General features: G+C 50.0%; 1 protein-coding gene and 1 non-coding gene across 7 annotated transcripts in view; both read right to left on the bottom strand.

Moving 5' to 3' along the window:
* The window catches only part of CIITA (class II major histocompatibility complex transactivator), a 56518-nt gene that overhangs the window by 26777 nt on the left and 12280 nt on the right, over nucleotides 1-17461 (bottom strand). For 5 of the 6 annotated variants that reach the window (XM_070460724.1, XM_070460723.1, XM_070460727.1 and 2 more), the window contains 2 exons: nucleotides 807-953; nucleotides 472-567 (listed from right to left, as the gene is read on the bottom strand). In XM_070460724.1, the coding sequence (XP_070316825.1) occupies nucleotides 472-567; nucleotides 807-953 (243 nt within the window). Of the gene's footprint in view, nucleotides 1-471; nucleotides 568-806; nucleotides 954-17007; nucleotides 17083-17461 lie in introns of those variants that run through there. The other variant, XM_070460725.1, reaches the window with a different exon arrangement.
* TRNAC-ACA (transfer RNA cysteine (anticodon ACA)) lies at nucleotides 1951-2022 on the bottom strand. The gene has a single exon. It is a non-coding gene; the product is annotated as a tRNA-Cys (tRNA).

Genomic DNA, 17461 nt, shown 5'->3' with positions numbered 1-17461 from the left:
AGAAGCCTTTTATGGCTCCCTATTGCCAGTAAATCAAGTCCTAACTTTCCTGGAGTCAAAACTTTCACTGCAGACGCCTATCTCAAGAGCTTCCTAACCACCCTTTCTTACTCTGTCTCCACTACCCAGGAAGCTATTACAAATACTAGAGTAATTCAGCTTAGGAGCTGGGGAGAAAGGGAGGGAGGGGTGTATGATATGGGCTTTGTGGGAAGGAAAGAAAGAAAAGCAGCAAATGGAAAAAGGTATAGAAGTGGTGGCAGAAGATGGGGAAAGTTAAATTTATTTGCCTGGTGTTCATCTCCCCTTTTCCCAATTCTTTGTCCTTCTAACCCTTGCTCCCCATCCTCCTTGCTCTAATTTCTGATGGAAGGCCTGTTCACTCCTGGTGAGTGGCTGACATTAACAAAAGGGAAAAAGAGAATCTTCCCTCTCAATTGTCCTTTTTCTGGACTAAGAATGCTTTCTCACCGATATTAGCATAAGCCTCCCTGGTCTCTTCGTCACCTTCCATGTCACACAACAGCCTGCTGAACTGTTCGCAGTTGATGGTGTCTGTGTCAGGTTCTGGGAGGAAAAGACACTTGGATGAAGCTGGAAGGATCTGGGAAGGAGGCTGCTGGGGAAGGAGGGAGAGGCAGGGCGGCCTGGGAGAGGTCCCCACCAGGAGCGAGCCTGGCCTGCAGTTGGAGCTGTCCGTGGTGCTGAGTGGAGCTCCGCGGCCAGCTCTTCCCCTGGGTGGTATCTCCACTGCTGGCAGAGGGCTGGGGAGGGTCTTGAAAGGGGCCCGAGGGAGGGCAGCCCACCTGAGCAGAGCTCTATCTCTTCTTCTCCTGTCAGATCCATCCGGTCGTAGAGGTGGTAGAGCTGCAAAGGGTCAGCACTGCTGTTGAGAAGTTCTAAGTAACTGCCTTCTAGAGGCCCCAGCTCCATGGTTGAGCACTGTCCACCACCTGGAAGGGAGACACAGCAGTCAGCTCATGGGGTGTTGGAAAGATGCAGAGAATTAACACCTACCACAGTTCCCAGCTGGTTCTCTTGGTGAAGACGAGGGTTGGCGGGAGCCAAAGGAAGTGAACAGAGGCTTCTCATTCAGCACTACTTATGTGCTCAGGGCAAAGAATATGCCTGCAATGCGGGAGACATGGGTTTGATCCCTGGGTAGGGAAGATCCCCTAGAGAAGGGAATGGCTACCCGCTCCAGTATTCTTGCCAGGAGAATTTCATGGACAGAGGAGCCTGGCGAGCTACAGTCCATGGGGTTGCAAAGAATCAGACAACTGACTGATGAACACTTTCACATGTGTTTAAGACATTGAGGAGGAGAAGTCCTACATCCTTCCTCTAAGAATCTTTGTCACAGTGGGAAGATGCCCATGATACAGAAAAGGGAACCAAAGAAGTGTAGATTCAGGACATCTCATACCTGGGAGCCAGGGGACCTACGTTGTGCTGTTAGCAACTACCATGAATGATAAGAGCTAAGATGCACAGAATACCTACTCTCTGCCAAACACACAGTGTAGCACATTTAATTCTCACATCAACAATCATATGAGGTAGGTACTATTACTAACCTCATTTTATACATGAATAAACTGAGGCTCAGAGAGGTGACGTGACCTATGTAAGGTAACTCAAGCCCAACCAGGATTTAGTTCTGGGACTCATGGACCTGTATTTAGGTGTTAGGCTTTCCTGCCTTGGGTGACCTCAAACAAGTCTGTGCTCCTCTCTAGGCTTCAGTTTCCTAATATCTAAATTGAAGGTGTTTAGGCACATTTTCTCTAATATCTTTCATTATTAATTGTTGGAAAGTGGAAGTGAAGTCGCTCAGTCTCGTCCAACTCTTTGCGACTCCATGGACTGTAGCCTACCAGGATCCTCCATCCATGGGATTTTCCAGGCAAGAGTACCGGAGAGGGTTGCCATTTCCTTCTCTAGGGGACCCTCCCAACCCAGGGGTTGAACCTGGGTCTTCCGCTTTGTAGGCAGATGCTTTACCATCTGAGCCACCAGGGAAGTATACTAATTGTTGGAGGACATGTCAAATACCTTAGGTTCTACTTCATTTAATCTTCAAAACAGCCCTGGCTCAGTCCACACAAAAGCTTGCATACAAATGTACATAGAAGCATGTTTCATAATAGCCAAAACATGGAAAAATTCAAATGACTATCAATGAATAAATGGATAAACAAAATGCGGTATATCCATACAATGGAATAGTTGTTGTTATTCAGACATGTAGTCATGTCTGAGTCCTTGCAACCCCATGGACTGAAGCATGCCAGGCTTCCCTGTCCTTCACCATCTCCCAGCATTTGCTCAAACTCATGTCCATCAAGTCAGTGATGCCATCCAACCATCTCATCCTCTGTCGCCCCCTTCTCCTCTTGCCCTCAATCTTTCCCAGAATCAGGCTCTTTTCCAATGGAATAGTATTCAGGCATAAAAAGGAATAAAGTATGGATACTACTTCAACATGGAAGAAATTTGAAAACATCATGATAAGTGAAAGAAGTCAGACATGAAGTCACATTTTGTATGATCCCATTTATACAAAATGGACAGAACAGACAAATCTTTGGAGATAGAAGGCAAATTCATAGTTGGCTACATTTGGGGGAAACTTGGCGGGAGGGAAATGGGGAACAAATGCTAGTGGGTATGAGGCTTTTGGGGGGAATGATGAAACATTCTAAAGTTGATGGGGGATGGTTGCACAACTTTGTGAGTACACTAAAATGGCCACTGAATCATGTACTTTAAATGGGTGAATTGTCTGAAATTTGATTTATATTCCAATAAAGTTGTTAAGAGCGAGAATAGCGTGGGGGCTTCCCGGGTGGCACAGTGGTAAAGAATCCAACTGCCAATGTCGGAGATGCAGGAGACGCAGGTTTGATCCCTGGGTTGGGAGGATCATCTGGAGGAGGAAATGGCAACCCACTCCAGTATTCTTGCCTGAAAAACTCTATGGACAGAGGAGCCTGGTGGACTACAGTCTACAGGGTCACAAAGAGTCGGACAGGATTGAGTGACTGAACACAGCACAAAGCTGTTAAAATGAAACAAAACACTGGCTCTGGGAGGTAGGCTTTATGGTCTTCCCTTTGCAGATGTGTGACTTGAGGCTCAGAGGGGCCCAGCAGACCCCTGATGTACAGCTCTCGCTGGCTGGAGCCAGTGTGAAGCTCCATCAGTGTGGCTCCAGTGGCCCTGCCTTCCCCCCAGTTTGGGTAGTTTATGATGCCATGATCTGTTCATTTCCTACTGCTGCTGCAACAATGTGCCACAGGGCTAGTGTACCTTAAAGCAACAAGTCTTATTCCCTCACAGTTCTGGAGGCCAGAAGTCTAAGTCAAGGTGTTGGCAGCCTTGGTTCTTCTGGAGGCTCTAGGGGGACACCCTTCCTTGCTTCTTCTAGCTTTGGGAATTGATGGCATTCTTGACTTGTGACTTTGAGGCCACATCACTCCATTCTATGCCTAAGTGCTCACATAATCTCCTAATCTGCATTTGTCTTAAATGGACATTGATTTAGAGTCTACCCAAATAAACCAGGCTTCCCTGATAGCTCAGTTGGTGAAGAATCTGCCTACAATGCGGGAGAGCTGGGTTTAATTCCTGGGTTGGGAAGATCCCCTGGAGAAGACAGGCTACTCACTCCAGATTCTGGCCTGGAGAATTCCATGAATATATTAAAGAGTACATTTTGGAGAAGGGAATGGCAACCCACTCTAGTATTCTTGCCTGCAGAACCCCATGGACATAGGAGAGCCTGGTGGGCTACAGTCTATGGAATCGCAAAGAGTCGGACATGACTGAGCAACTTTCACTCACTCATTCAGATACACCAGGATATCAGTTCAAGATCTTTAACTTAATTACATTCACATTTTTATTCCAAATAAGGTAGCGCTCAACGCTCTAGGGGTTTTATGTTGACATATCTTTGAGGTGGAGGGGGAGGTCCACCATTCAACCCACTATACTTGGGAGTCAGATACATGCTGGAAAGAATCAAAAGAAGCTTCCTGGAGGAGGTGAGAAGAGCAATGGCCAGCAGATCCAAGATACACTTCCAAGTGCCCAGCCTGGGCCAGAAGAAAATGGAATTGAAACGGGAGGGTCGTGAGAAAACACACACATGCAACTCACCACCACCACCCAGGTGCTCTTTTCCCTTTCAGTCATCAACAGCTCTCATTAGCTCTGAAGGGTCTCAACACAGACCCGGATATCACAGAGAGTGAACTTTCCAGTTCAGCGAGACACCCTGGCCAGGCTTGACTGTTTATAATGGGTTGGGTGGGGGTGTCAGGAACCCAAACATAGCAGGCTTGCATTAATGACCCAGCCAACCATGTCTAGAGGAAGTGGAACTGAAAGATGGGGCCACCAACTCTCTTTTCTCGGAGCAGGGCCAAGGCTGGGAGGTGGGGCGAAGGACTTCACTTCTCCCAACAAGTCCTGGAAGCCAACCAAGCAAACTACTGTGCTCTCCAGGGTGGTGAGAGAAGAGAGAGCCCTCTGCCCCAAATCTTGCCTGCTGCCCTGCTCCCCTCTTCCAGTCTGCAGTCTTTATTGACAGCCTACATTATAGCTAGCCATCTGACTCTTTCTCCAGACAGTGAGATCTGGTAACAACAGATCCAGACTAACCCCAGCAATTCCACAAACAAAATGTGTGACTTTAGTCAAGTCACTCATATTCTGAGTTCTCCCACAAGGACTGCCAGGGACCTTCAGGCTCAATCTCCTTCATCCCAGAGAGGAGAAGATGGAACCCTGAGAGGGGCTGTGCCTTGCACAAGGCCCTAGAGTCTGCTGGTGGTGGGGCCTGCACCCAGCATAAGACTCCCAGTCCATGCTCTTCCCTGCCAATCAAAATGTATCAGGTCAACTCAGCACCCCCATTTATCTAGGCTCAGGAATAGGGACCAGGTCCTATCACAGAAGGGAAAGGAGGGAAATGCAGAGGGGAGGAGCCTGAAGAAGCCTAGCTTATTGAAAAGCTCAGCTGCAAACACTGGACACCAAATGTGGTCCAATACCAGGGAAATACACTGACAGCTGAGAAAGAAGGCAAATCCTTCGAGCTTTGGAATCAAACTGCCCGATTCTGAAATCACTCTTACCTACAAACTCACCATAACCTGGAAAGTTCATTTTTTAGATCTCTTGGAGCCTCAGTTTCCTCATCTTTATTTTTAGGCCACATTCACAGCTTGTGGTATCTTAGTTTCCTGCATGTGCCTGCTCAGTCGCTCAGTTGTGTCCAACTCCATGATCCATGGATTATAGCCCGCCAGGCTCCTCTGTCCATGGCCTTTTTCAGGCAAGAACACTGGAATGGGGTGCCATTTCCTCCTCCAGGGTATCTTCCTCACCCAGGGATTGAACTAGAGTCTCCTGCATTGGCAGGGTATTCTTTATCACTGAGGCTCCTGGGAAGCCCCTTAGTTCCCTGATCAGGGATAAAATCCAGGCCCCCTGCAGTGGGAGTATGGAGTCCTAACCATCCGACCACCAAGGAATTCCCTCAGTTTCCTTGTCTGTAAAGTGTTAGTCCATAAGGACTAGGTGAATTAATTCATGTAGGGCCCTTAGGAAGATGACTGTCACTTCGTAAGTGCTTAAGGAATGGAAGCATAGCCACACAGAGAGCAGAATATGGGTGATGGCTACGATTATTGTTAATTCACCTCTTACCTCTGCAAGAATCACTGCAGATGGTGACTGCTGCCATGAAATCAAAGGATGCTTGCTCCTTGGAAGAAAAGTTATGACCAACCTAGACAGCATACTAAAAAGCAGAGACATTACTTTGCCTACAAAGGTCCATCTAGTCAAAGCTATGGTTTTTCCAATAGTCATATATGGATGTGAGAGTTGGACTATAAAGAAAGCTGAGCACCAAAGAATTGATGCTTTTGAACTGTGGTGTTAGAGAAGACTCTTGAGAATCCCTTGGATGACAAGGAGATCCAACCAGTCCATCCTAAAGGAAATCAGTCTTGAATATTCATTGGAAGGACAGATGCTGAAGCTGAAGCTCCAATCCTTTGGCCACCTGATGTGAAGAACAGACTCCTTGGAAAACACACTGATGCTGGGAAAGATTGAAGGCAGGAGGAGAAGGGGACAAGAGAGGATGAGATAGTTGGATGGCATCACCAACTCAATGGACATGAGTTTGAGTAAACTCCTGGAGTTGGTGATGGACAGGGAGGCCTGGCGTGCTGCAGTCCATGGGGTCACAAAGAGTCAGACGCAACTGAGCAACTGAACTGAACTGAACCTCTACAAAATTGATAAGGAGATCTTTTCTCTTCCATTCCTACTTTTCAACATTGTGAAGCCAAGATTCCTGTTCTTTTGCATAAGGGGATCCCACAGCCTCCACAGGAGCAAGTAAGCCCTAGAGTCAGCAGTGCCACCTGGAATGTTTGATGTCAGACATCCCAAACATACATGTCAGCACCTCCCTGCATCTCCAAGACAAAGCCCACACTGTACACACTTCCTCTTGAATAGACGAGGATTTGCAACTTGACACAGACGTCTGCCTCCAGCCCCCAATCTGAGTTCACCAAGAGCCCTAGGGAGGAGGCAGCTGGAATATTACGCCCACTTGATGAAGGAGGATCCTCAAACACCTTGCCGAAATGGCCTGTCCAAGGTCATCTTGTTGGAAAACTTGACTTTGAATCCTGGCTAGGAGACCTTAGGCAAATGACTTAACCTTTAGGAGTATCAGCTTTCCCATCACTAGATTGGGATAATGATACTTACTTTGTGGGACCATCAAAAGGTCAGGAAGGGCTCTGCGTGGTACGTCGGGCCCACCCAAGGCCATGGTAAAAGGAAGTCCAATCTACTGGGAGCCTGAGAATCCAGGCTTTCACTTTAGAGCGCCCCACAGTACCATACTGCCTCCCATTCATGCCAAAATCGACTTGGCCTGGGACCTGCTGGTGTTCCCATAGCCATGTTTCCTGTGTCTCTATATGCTTAGGAAGCACTTCACAGAGGCTCCTTCCTCCTTGTGCAATTCCAGAGGGGGCTGGGGGCAGAGGGCCCTGACCACCCCACTGCAAGGGAGAGAGTCCCCTACAGATCCCCCACCACAGGCCAGAACCTCTAGGCAAGGGACCCTGTGAGTGCAGGAACCTTCCATCTTGCTCACCTATGCCCCATGCTCCAACACACAGCAACCCCTCTCCATCAACAGGAAAGAAGGCACAGAGCTAGAATTCATTGGTGCCTCTGATTGCTGGGCATCAAATGACATGTTTATAGGTATTATCCTATTTAGCTGAACTCAGAGTAGTCATTTGTCTTCCCACTTCTCAGATGAAGAAACAGGCTCAAAGAGAAGAGCAAAGAATTGGGGTCTGAAGCAGCTGCCTGGCCCCAAGTCTCAGCTTCTTCCAGGCTCTTGGCAACCTACCCCTGGCCACACTAGGGAGGTGCCTTCGCCTGGCGGCGCACGGAAGCGTGAGTGGCAAGACGATTTCTCCTTTTGAGAAGCTGTTGGGGAGGCAGCCGAGGAGTGAGCTGTGTCTTTTTGGTAAAAGGGCAGTATTTTTAGAAGGTCCTCTTTGGACCCGCCCTTCCCCTTGGGCCACCAACATCTACATCCAACTTGAGAAAAAGTGCCTAATCCCTTTGCCACCAAAAGTCCCTTTGGGGGTTTGTTTCCATCTCCACTTCACATGACACCACAGGTTTTGAAAGGACATACACACTCAAGTGGTTCCTGAAATAAAGCTTCATTTCCCTCTCCCCTGGAGGGAAATTAAACATTGCCAGAATGTTCTAGCTCAGATGTTGATATTTAGTTTTTTACAGTTCTTCTGTGCTCTGTCTTGGCTGGGGAGAGTCCTTTTTTGTCTAGGGGTGGTGCTAGATGTGTTCTGTTTATTATCTTGTATCAAGGGTCACAGCAGCCCTGGGAGATTGGTGTCATTGTACCCATTATACAGATGGTGACAATGAGGTGAGGCTCAGTTATCAGTTGCTTTCTTCCCAGAGAGGGGGGTATATCCTTGAGGATCTGAGGAGACGCTGAGAAGCAGAAGTTTTCAGCACTGCTCTGCACTGTGATGAAAGAGCGTGAGAAGAAACACTCCCCTACTTGTTGACTGTGAGTTCCTCTCAAGGAAGAAGTGGAAAATCTCTGAACTGTGTGTCTAAAGACACAGGTTTGACTTCCAATTCTGCCTTTGATCTTGAATTCCTTTCTCTACCCATCTGAGCCTTAGTTTCACTAGCTGGGTGTAGAAGCCCACTCAGACGAGGCATTTAGGGGTGATAGATTCCTCATTGCATACCAGCTTTCCTCCCTGCCTTTCCCCCAAAGCCCCCTAACACCACTCTGCCCAACTTCATGATAAACTGCTTCCGGATGCCACATGGGAGCAGGAAGCCAGGAGCCCAGGGTTACTTATCTACCACAAGCAGCTCCCAGTCAGCATCTTAGTGGATCAAACAAGTTCCTCTTTCCCTCTTGCACCCTACAGGCCCCCAGATAAACTCGACAAGACACCTTGCACTTTCTTCCTCTCCTAGTCTGTAAAACAATGATTTACTGAGCATCTCCTACAAGAAAGTCACTGGGTTCAGTTCTCTGAGGGCCTTAGAGGGGTTTAAAACACAACCCCTGCCAAGAAGCTTGCAGTATAGGCCTCGATGATATTTTAGAAAAGAGACAAAATGTGAGGTTAATGGTACAGTGGTTAAGGGTGCAAGCTCTGGGTTCAAACTCCAGTTCCACGCTAACTGGGTGACCTCAGATAAGTTGCTCGGTGTCTCTGAGTTGTGGAATCTACTGCCAGTAGGTCACACCGTGTTGACCTCATGAGACTGCAACGTGCGCGTGCATGTGTGCTCTGTCGCTTCAGTCGTGTCTGACTCTGCGACCCTGTGGATGTAGCCCCGTCAGGCTCCTCTGCCCATGGCAGTCTCCCGGCAAGAATACTGGAGTGGGATGCCATGCCCTCCTCCATGGGATCTTCCCGACCCAGAGATCGAACCCAAGTCTCCTGTGGCTCCTGCATTACAGGCAAATTCTTTACCGCTGAGCCACCAGGGAAGCCCTCATTAGGCTGCTATGACTTGCCTAAAATGACATATCCAAGAAGTACTACTAAGATGTAAACTCCAATATGGAGCTGCAAGGTGTCACTTGTGGCAAAACTAGAAAACTGGACAACGCCAAGGGGTTGGTGGGAGTGGATGTTTGCAGGGGCACCTGCAGAACAACCTGGAACCCTTTAGAATACCTAAGGATGCAGAGATCCTACAATTCAGTGATTCAATTCTTGGATATATAGCAAAGAAATGCCCGAACAACTCCATGAGGACACCCATCAGAAGTTGCCCACCGCCGGTACTGTTTGAGGTGACCAGGAGTTGGAGGCCACCTGAATGTCCGCTGCTGGGGAAGGATGGTACCAAGTAGCTGCTGCAATGTGCAGGGGATGATGCTGTGATTAGAAGCCACAGTCCAAATGCACATGGAGGCGGATCTTAATAACACAGTAGAGAGTGGAAACGTATGAAGCAGAGTAGCTCTGATAACCCTGTTCTAGATGTACAGAGTGACATACAGGTGCAGAAAGAAAAAGAAAGCAACATGTATTTTAGAACACATGCCAACAAAAGGATATACCTTGAGTGCATTAGAGTGGGTGCCCAGAAAGAAGAAAGAGTAACGGGGAAAGGGGAAATTAAATAAGAGACATGCCTCGTGTGGACCAAAGATCAGACTGTACTGCAAAGTGAGGTGGGTAGTTAACTCAAGATTGGAAAAGGCTCCTGAAGTTTAAGAGAAACAAAACAAAACCAAAGATGATGAAAGCTACCTGGGGTGGGGTATGTCTGTGGCTCACCAAACAGGGCCTGACACCCAGATGCTCAAATAAAGAAAGAAGACCACACTCTTGCCACCCTGCAGGCTGCCAGGGATGGGTGGATGGGGGCCCAGGAGCCCCCAGTCCTGGAAGAGGAGATGAGAAAGTGAAGGACTTGGAGATGAACAGGGAAAAGTGGGCATCGTCGGTAGAGGAGAAAGCCCTAGCCCTCTGATCCCTGATGCAGGTCCAGCATGGGCGACCCAGGAAAATGAGACAGAGAGGACTTCCGGAAACTGCTGGTGTCAAGACTTTCTCTTCCCAGAGGGGCTTGACGAGGTCACAAGAGACAGAGCAGAAACTCAGGTACATGGTAGTGCTTCGTGACAGTGGGGCTGGAAGGCGGCTGAGGGTTCTTGTCATTTCTCCTCCAGGCAGGGAGATTGGAAGGGGTGTGTGTGTATGTGTGTGCATGTTGTGTGAGCATGTCATAGGAACCAGCAGGCCAGACAAGGAGAGGTCTGGAAATATTGTAATTGGTTGGATTTTGTGCCTGACTGAAACTGCAGGCTTCTCTGTGCAAAGGGGGCTTGGCTTGGAGTATGGAATCAAAATGAAGGGTGAGGGATTTTCCTGGTGGTCCAGTGGCTAAGACTCCATGCTGCCAATGCAGGGGGCCTGGGTTCGATCCCTGGTCAGGGAACTAGATCCCACAAGCTGCATCTAAAAGAGCCTGCGTGCTGTAACAAAGGTTGAAGATCCCACATGCTGTTACCAAGACCCGGAGCAGCCAAATAAATAAACAATTTTTTTTTTTAATGAAGGGTGAGTTAGGCCTATAGACCTAGGTGTTTTGTTTCCTAAGACAATTTGTGTGTGTGTGTGTGTGTGTTGTTGCTGTTACTGTTCAGTCACTAAGTCATGTCCAACTCTTCGTGACCCCATAGACTGTAGCCCACCAAGCACCTCTGTCCATGGGATTCTCCAGGCAAGGACATTGGAGTGTGTAGCCATTTCTTGCTCCAGGGATCTTTCCGGACCAGGGGTGGAACCCACGTCTCCAGCTTGGCAGGCAAATTCTTTACCACTGAGCCACCAGGGACGTGTGTATGTATGTGTGTGTCTTAATCACCATCGCAATGTCTCCATAGAGAGTACACAATTAACTGTTGCCAAAGTCCCCATTACTTCCCATTGCATTCTGCTGGGTCCTGTTGGCACAGTGATGACCCCCCAGGCATTTGAGTTGGCTTGGAGGCCTTCTAAGGTCACCTCTCTCTCTGATCTGCTGGAAAGATGATGGCTTGGGATGGATAGGTGACTGGGAGAGGCAGGACTGGATTCTGTCCTGCCCCATAGTGGGACCGGGATGCACAGAAGGGTGTCTTCCAACAGATAGGCTTGGAGGGGACTGGCCCCGAGTGCCCAAACTGGCCAGGTCCATAAAGGAAGGAGTAGGAAGCACAGGGGTTGTGGGGTCTCAGTGTCGGGTGTGTTCCCCCAGCTCTCGCGCCAGGTCCGACTGAAAAGGGATTAGGAAATAAGCTGTCTGGGGGACACAGGGCATCAAGAGCTTTTTTCCACTGGACCCACCTCACCCTCAAGGATCTTGGTGGCTCCACCACAGCCCCCCCAGCCTCTCTGCGCCGAGACCAGCCTGTGCAAGGATACAGGGGTCTCGGAGCAGGAACGCAGGAAGTGGAAGTGAGATTGGCCCCGCTCCTGGCCACAGCGCTTCTCAGCAGTTGGAGGGAGTGCAGAGGAAGCGGGCTGGCACAGCCATGGAGACTGCCGCGCTGACCACAGACTAGAGAGATGGGATCCACACAAGGAGTCATGAGACTGAGATCTGGGCCCTGCTCTGCATCTGACAGATTCTGTGACCCTAGGCAAGCCTCTTTCCCGCTCTGGTCCCCAGTGGCCTCGCCTATTAAATAAGAACGTCATGCTAAAATGTGTGTGCGTGCTCAGTCGCTTCAGGCATGTCTGACTCTTTGCGATCCCATGGACTGTAGCCCACCAGGCTCCTCTGTCCGTGGGATTCTCCAGGCAAGAATGCTGGAGTAGGTTGCCATGCCCTCCTCCAGAGGATCTTCCCCACCCTGGGATCGAACTCATGTCTCACCCCCCTGAGACAACTTGGTTCTGCTTTTCCCCACGTAGGACTTGGAAATCTCCCAGAAGCCTCCACAGAGACTACCTCTGAACCCTTGACCAAGCCACCTATCTTTTTTAGACACCCTGGAGGACATCCACTTCATCACAACTTGGAAAACCCTGAAACTCAAACAAGACAAGCTCGGCTGATGTGTGCGCCTGTAAATGGCACAGTTATTGGGGTCGAGAGGCCCAGGGCAGGGGGAGGGAAAGGGGGAAGGAGGAGAAAGCTTGAGACCTACAGCCAGAGGAGGAGGGGGACTCCATGCTTGTCCAGAACACCAGCCTCCCCCACCTCCGCGTGGCCTTTCCTCTGCATGCCCCAACCTTCCCAGCTACAGTCAGTGACCCGGAAAGGAGTCCAACAAGCTTTTCCTGGAAGAAAATCTGAGCCAGGTGCTGGGGTGGGGAGGGGAACGAATAGCCTGTGGCTGCAGTGAACAAAGCCAGGCTCCCAACTCCAGTCCTAACCCCCAACTTGACCTACGTGTGTGTGCTAAGTTGCTTCAGTTGCATCTGACTATTTGAGAGCCTGTGGACTGTAGCCCCACCAGTCTCCTCTCTCCAGGCCAGATTACTGGAGTGGGTTGCTATGCCCTCCTCCAGGGGATCTTCCTGACCCAGAGATCAAACCCACACCTCTTACATCTCCTGCACTGGCAGGTGGGTTCTTTACCACTAGCTGCACCTGGGAAGCCCAACATGGCACCTAAGCCAGCAGCAGACGCTTTGCTGGGTGTTGGAGACTCCAAGAGAAATACATTACTCACCAACCCTGGCTGCCAGTCTCTGACGACAGCTAGCAAGCTGGGCTGTGAATTGAAATCGCCTGAAGCGGGTGCTAAACACACAGCAGCCCATATCTCATCCACGGAATCTGGGATGGGGTCCAGAATTCTATATTTTTAAAGAGCACTGCCCTTGGGCACCCCTTCCCCCAAGACACACACCGTTGCCTTGCGGTGACTGAAAACTAAGATAGGCTTTATTTCCAAGGCAGCCCGAGTTTACACTTGCTGAGAAGTTTACACTGGTAAGTTTACACTTGACTTTCGGTTTGCATGGCTCTCTGGCTTTTCCTTCCTCCATGGGAAACTCCCAGACTCTGAATTTCGATAAGCTTTCTACTTCTTCCCAGCTGGAAACCCTGGAATCAGATTGGTCCCCAATTCCTACATATTTCCTTCCAAATTCCCTCAGCACAGCCTCTTGACCTAGTACCCCACCCCCCTCCCAGCCTAGATTGTTACGAGAGTTACTACGTCTTTCTACTAACCCAAAGTCTCCCAAACGTCAAGCATTCACCTGCCTCCTTTACAATTTTTAGTCATATCTGCACACCACCTGTTGTATAATTTACCTAAGCATTTTCCTTAAATCAACATAAAAAAAATCCCAAACATTTATTTTAAAAGAAAATTTTCTGGAATTGAAAGTAGCAATGCAAATGGATAGGTGCACACAAAAGTTTGCAGCTGCACTATTCACAAAAGACAAAAGATGGGAACAAGTCAAGAGTCCATTGACAGATGAATGAATAAGGAAAATGGCCACACACTGGAATAGTATGCAGCCAGAACAAGGAATGAAGTTCTGACACATGCTACAACAGGGTTGAAACTTCAAGATGTTATGCTAAGTGAAAAAAGCCAGACATAAGAGAACAAATATTGTATTAATATAACTCCACTTATATGAGGCACCTGGAGTAGTCAAACTCATAGAAACAAAAAATAGAACAGTGGGGACTTGCCTAGTGGTCCAGTGGTTAAGAATCCACATTGCAAGGCAGGGGATACAGGTTTAATCCCTGGTTGAGGAACTAAGATCTGACATGCTACAAAGAATGTAAACCCAAAACTATGGAGTCCAAGTGCTTTGGAGCTTGTATGCCACAGCTGGAGACTCCATGTTCTGCATCCCCTGCATGCCACAACTAAGACTCAACACAGACAAATAAATAAATATTAAAAAAAAAAAAACATAGAAGGGTGGTTACCAGGGGCTGGGGCAAGGGGAGAATGGGGAGTTAGTGCTTAATGGGGACAGAGTTTCAGTTTGGACCATGAAAAAGTTTGGGAGACGGATGGTGGTGATGGCGGCACAACATTATGAACATACGTTATGCCATTGAATTGTACACTTCAAAATGATTTTCTTGGTAAATTTTATGTTTAAAAAAGAAGAAAACTTTCTATCGCTACCTTGCATGAAAAAAAAAAAAAAAGCAAAACCACTTTCTCACTTGCCATTGAAAACAAAATGCTATCAAATTAATGTCAGCTGCCCTTCCACTTTGTTAAAAAGAAACATTAGTGTTAGACTGCTGCTAACATACCTACTCAGGCTTTCCTGCTGGCTCAGACAGTGAAGAATCTGCCTGCAATGCGGGAGACCTGGGTTCAGTCCCTGGGTTGGGAAGATCCCCTGGAGGAGGACATGGCAACCCACTCCAGTATTCTTGCCTGGAGAATCCCATGGATAGAGGAGCCTGGCGGGCTACAGTCCATGGGGTCACAAAGAATCAGACATGACTGAACAACTAAGCCGAGCACAGCAACGTGCCTACTCACAAAACAGGAGGATTAAAAAAGAAACGGAAAAGCACTGATGTCTTTCCTATGAGAACCAGTGTCAGTCAAGATCTCTCTTGAGAACTATCTTTGGGCCATGGATCACCTGCGGATTCCCTGGTGGTTCAGCGGTAAAGAATCTGCCTGCCAATACAGGAGACGCAGGTTTGATCCCTAAGCTGGGAAGATCCCTGGAGAAGGAAATGGCAACCCACTCCAGCATTCTTGACTGGGAAATCCCATGGACAGAGGAGCCTGATGGGCTACAGTCCATGGGGTCACAAAGAGTCAGACGTGACTCAGTGACTAAACAACGGACCACATATGTGTCAAAGCCTGTGGGGACACGGGGGGCGTAAGCCCATGACCTCTCAGATCTCTCTATATAATCCCGCTAGAATCTGTGAGGGTTACACCTGGCACGTGTGTATTCAAAGTGCTCTTGTGCAAGGCAGGAAATCATCAGGAAAGCACTCATATCTTATCAATCTTGTAGATGCTTCTTGGAAGGGGAAGTCACTTACCCAGGGGGACTGATGCCAAGTCTGAAATCCAAGTCTGTGAACTTCACCCTCTTCCTCAGACCACCCTCCCTCCCCTGATCACCCAAGACTGACCCCTGGCCTTGGAGCAGGGCACCTGTGCTAACTTTCTGATTCTACTCTTCACAACGTACTAGATGCCAGGTCCCTGCCATCAGACTTTGCTGTATCAACAAGCCTCCCTCTGACTATCCAGGCCCCACCCTGCATTTGTGGAGGCTCATGCCTTTGCCCAGGTACTGGATGGGCTCTCAGGGGACCTGGATTCAAATTCTGAGTCTGCTAACAACCTGGCCACGGGGTCTTTGACAAAACTCCTAGGGAAGTCCCTAGAGGTTTGTAACATGGAGAAGGCACAGCAGTTGGACCACATCAGTGCCTTTCAACGTATGTATGACCACTGGGCCCCTGAGATAGGAAAAACACACATCACACACACACACACACACCACTGGGCCCCTGAGACAGGAAAAACACACCACACACACACACACACACCACTGGGCCCCTGAGACAGGAAAAACACACCACACACACACACACACACACACACACACACACACACACAACCATAGCCGGTTAACCTGCTATTATTGGGAGCCCCAGGGCAGACCCAGCCAATGGGGTCTGGGGGCGTGGCCTGGGACCCCTCCCTCTAAACAGCTGCCCCCACCCCCCTCCACCCTCCTCCCGCGGGTGATTCCCACGTGTGGGAAGCCTCGGAACCTCTGGCTCAGTTGTCTTTAGGACCCTTCCCTCCATATTCTGGGACCTTGGAGACCAGGTCCTTGCCTAAGGCAGACTGGGATTTAGAAAGTGGTTTGCTGGGGTCTCATCTTCTCCTCCTTCATCTCCACCGGCCCTCAAGCAACAAGCACTCATTTCTTTAGCCTTCTGGCTGGCTGGGAATGGCATTTCTTTGGGGGGAGCGGGGCGGGGAGAGCGGGGAGGCCTATCAGTGTAAGACGTCCTGCCAGATTTAGGAATACCCGGCTGCAGCGGGAGGTGGGGCACTTCCATTGCCTCCCGTGTGTCACCTAGGGTGGAGAGAGAGGCTGCAGGACTCAAGGGAAAACCGCGGGCATTAAGGGTCCCAGACAGAGCTAGGCGTGGTGGCTCCAATTCTGATGTTCTGGACCCCGGGGAGCCCCACCCCAACCCCTCTCCTGGGGGCCCTTAGTTTCTCTCCTTAGAGGACGTGGCTTAGGACCCCAACTTGCCATAGAGATGCCAACGGTCAAGCACAGTCCGGGAATGCCCCTGCCCCCGAAGATGCTAAAAGAGAAGTGAGGATCCCTCCAAGCCGCTGGTTAAAGGTCTCCTCATAGACCCCCGCCCCTCTAGCACTGGGGACCCCACTAAGAGGGCCGGGTACCCAGATTCCAGAGTCAGAGCGGGAACGTGACTCAAGAGGGAAACTGAGGCTCAAACAAGTGCCGCCCGGGTCCTAGGTCTCCGGGTGGAAGGGAAGCCTGTGATTCCCTCCCGTGCCCCCGCGCGCATCTTCGGATTCCAGGACGCTCAGCCAGTGCGGCTACCCAGCGTCTGGCCGCGCGCGCTAGCCTGCTCTGAGCGCCTCTTCTCCGTCCCCGTGTCTCTGCAGACGCTCCCCTTCCCACCGGCTCTCCCTGCCGCGGTTCCTCGGCCCCGGTGCGCTGGGCAAAGCAGCCCAGCTCCAGGGTCTCCACTCCCATTTCCTGCGTAGAATCCTTCCAGGGATGCCGGAGACGAGGGGTTTTCTGGGTGTGCACTCTGCACATTTACCGTCCCCCGGCTTCCAGCCTTGCTGTGTGACCTCGGGCAAGTAGCTACCAGTCTCTGAACTCTTATTCCCAGCCCCACCTCGGGGGCCGCAGAGGGGCCTTGGGTTACCTGCCGCCGTTCCCCAGAACTCCTGCGCGCGCTGCCTTCTGCTTCTCCCTCCTGCCAGCTCTGGGGTTGAGCAAGGGCGGGGATGGGCAGTGCCGGGCCACCTCCCCTCCACCCCTTCGGGCCACCCTCCCCCGCCCCCCGTGGCTGCCTTTTTTCTCTTTCACTTTCTCTCTGCACCACGGGGCTTGAGCCACCGAAGCTGGGGAGTAAGCAGACACCCAAGTGGCTCCTTGCTGCACCAACCACGTGCTTTCTCAGAAGCCCTAGTCCAGCCACCCACCAGAGCTCCAATCAGCCCCTAAAAATAGCCAGTGCTTGCTTTGGCGAGTTAGGCATTTGAAACACAAGCCCTGGTTAGGAGGAAGCTGGCCCTCCATTTCTCTCTACTTCAGCCCCACCTTGAAACTGACAAGCCATCCCTGCAGGCACCCAGGACTTGCTAGCCCAGACTCTC

This window comes from Odocoileus virginianus, chromosome 33, assembly GCF_023699985.2.
Source record: "Odocoileus virginianus isolate 20LAN1187 ecotype Illinois chromosome 33, Ovbor_1.2, whole genome shotgun sequence".
NCBI classification, from domain to species: domain Eukaryota; kingdom Metazoa; phylum Chordata; class Mammalia; order Artiodactyla; family Cervidae; genus Odocoileus; species Odocoileus virginianus.
The sequence above is the reverse complement of the archived record's forward strand: the minus strand, read 5'-3'. Positions and strand labels throughout refer to the sequence as shown.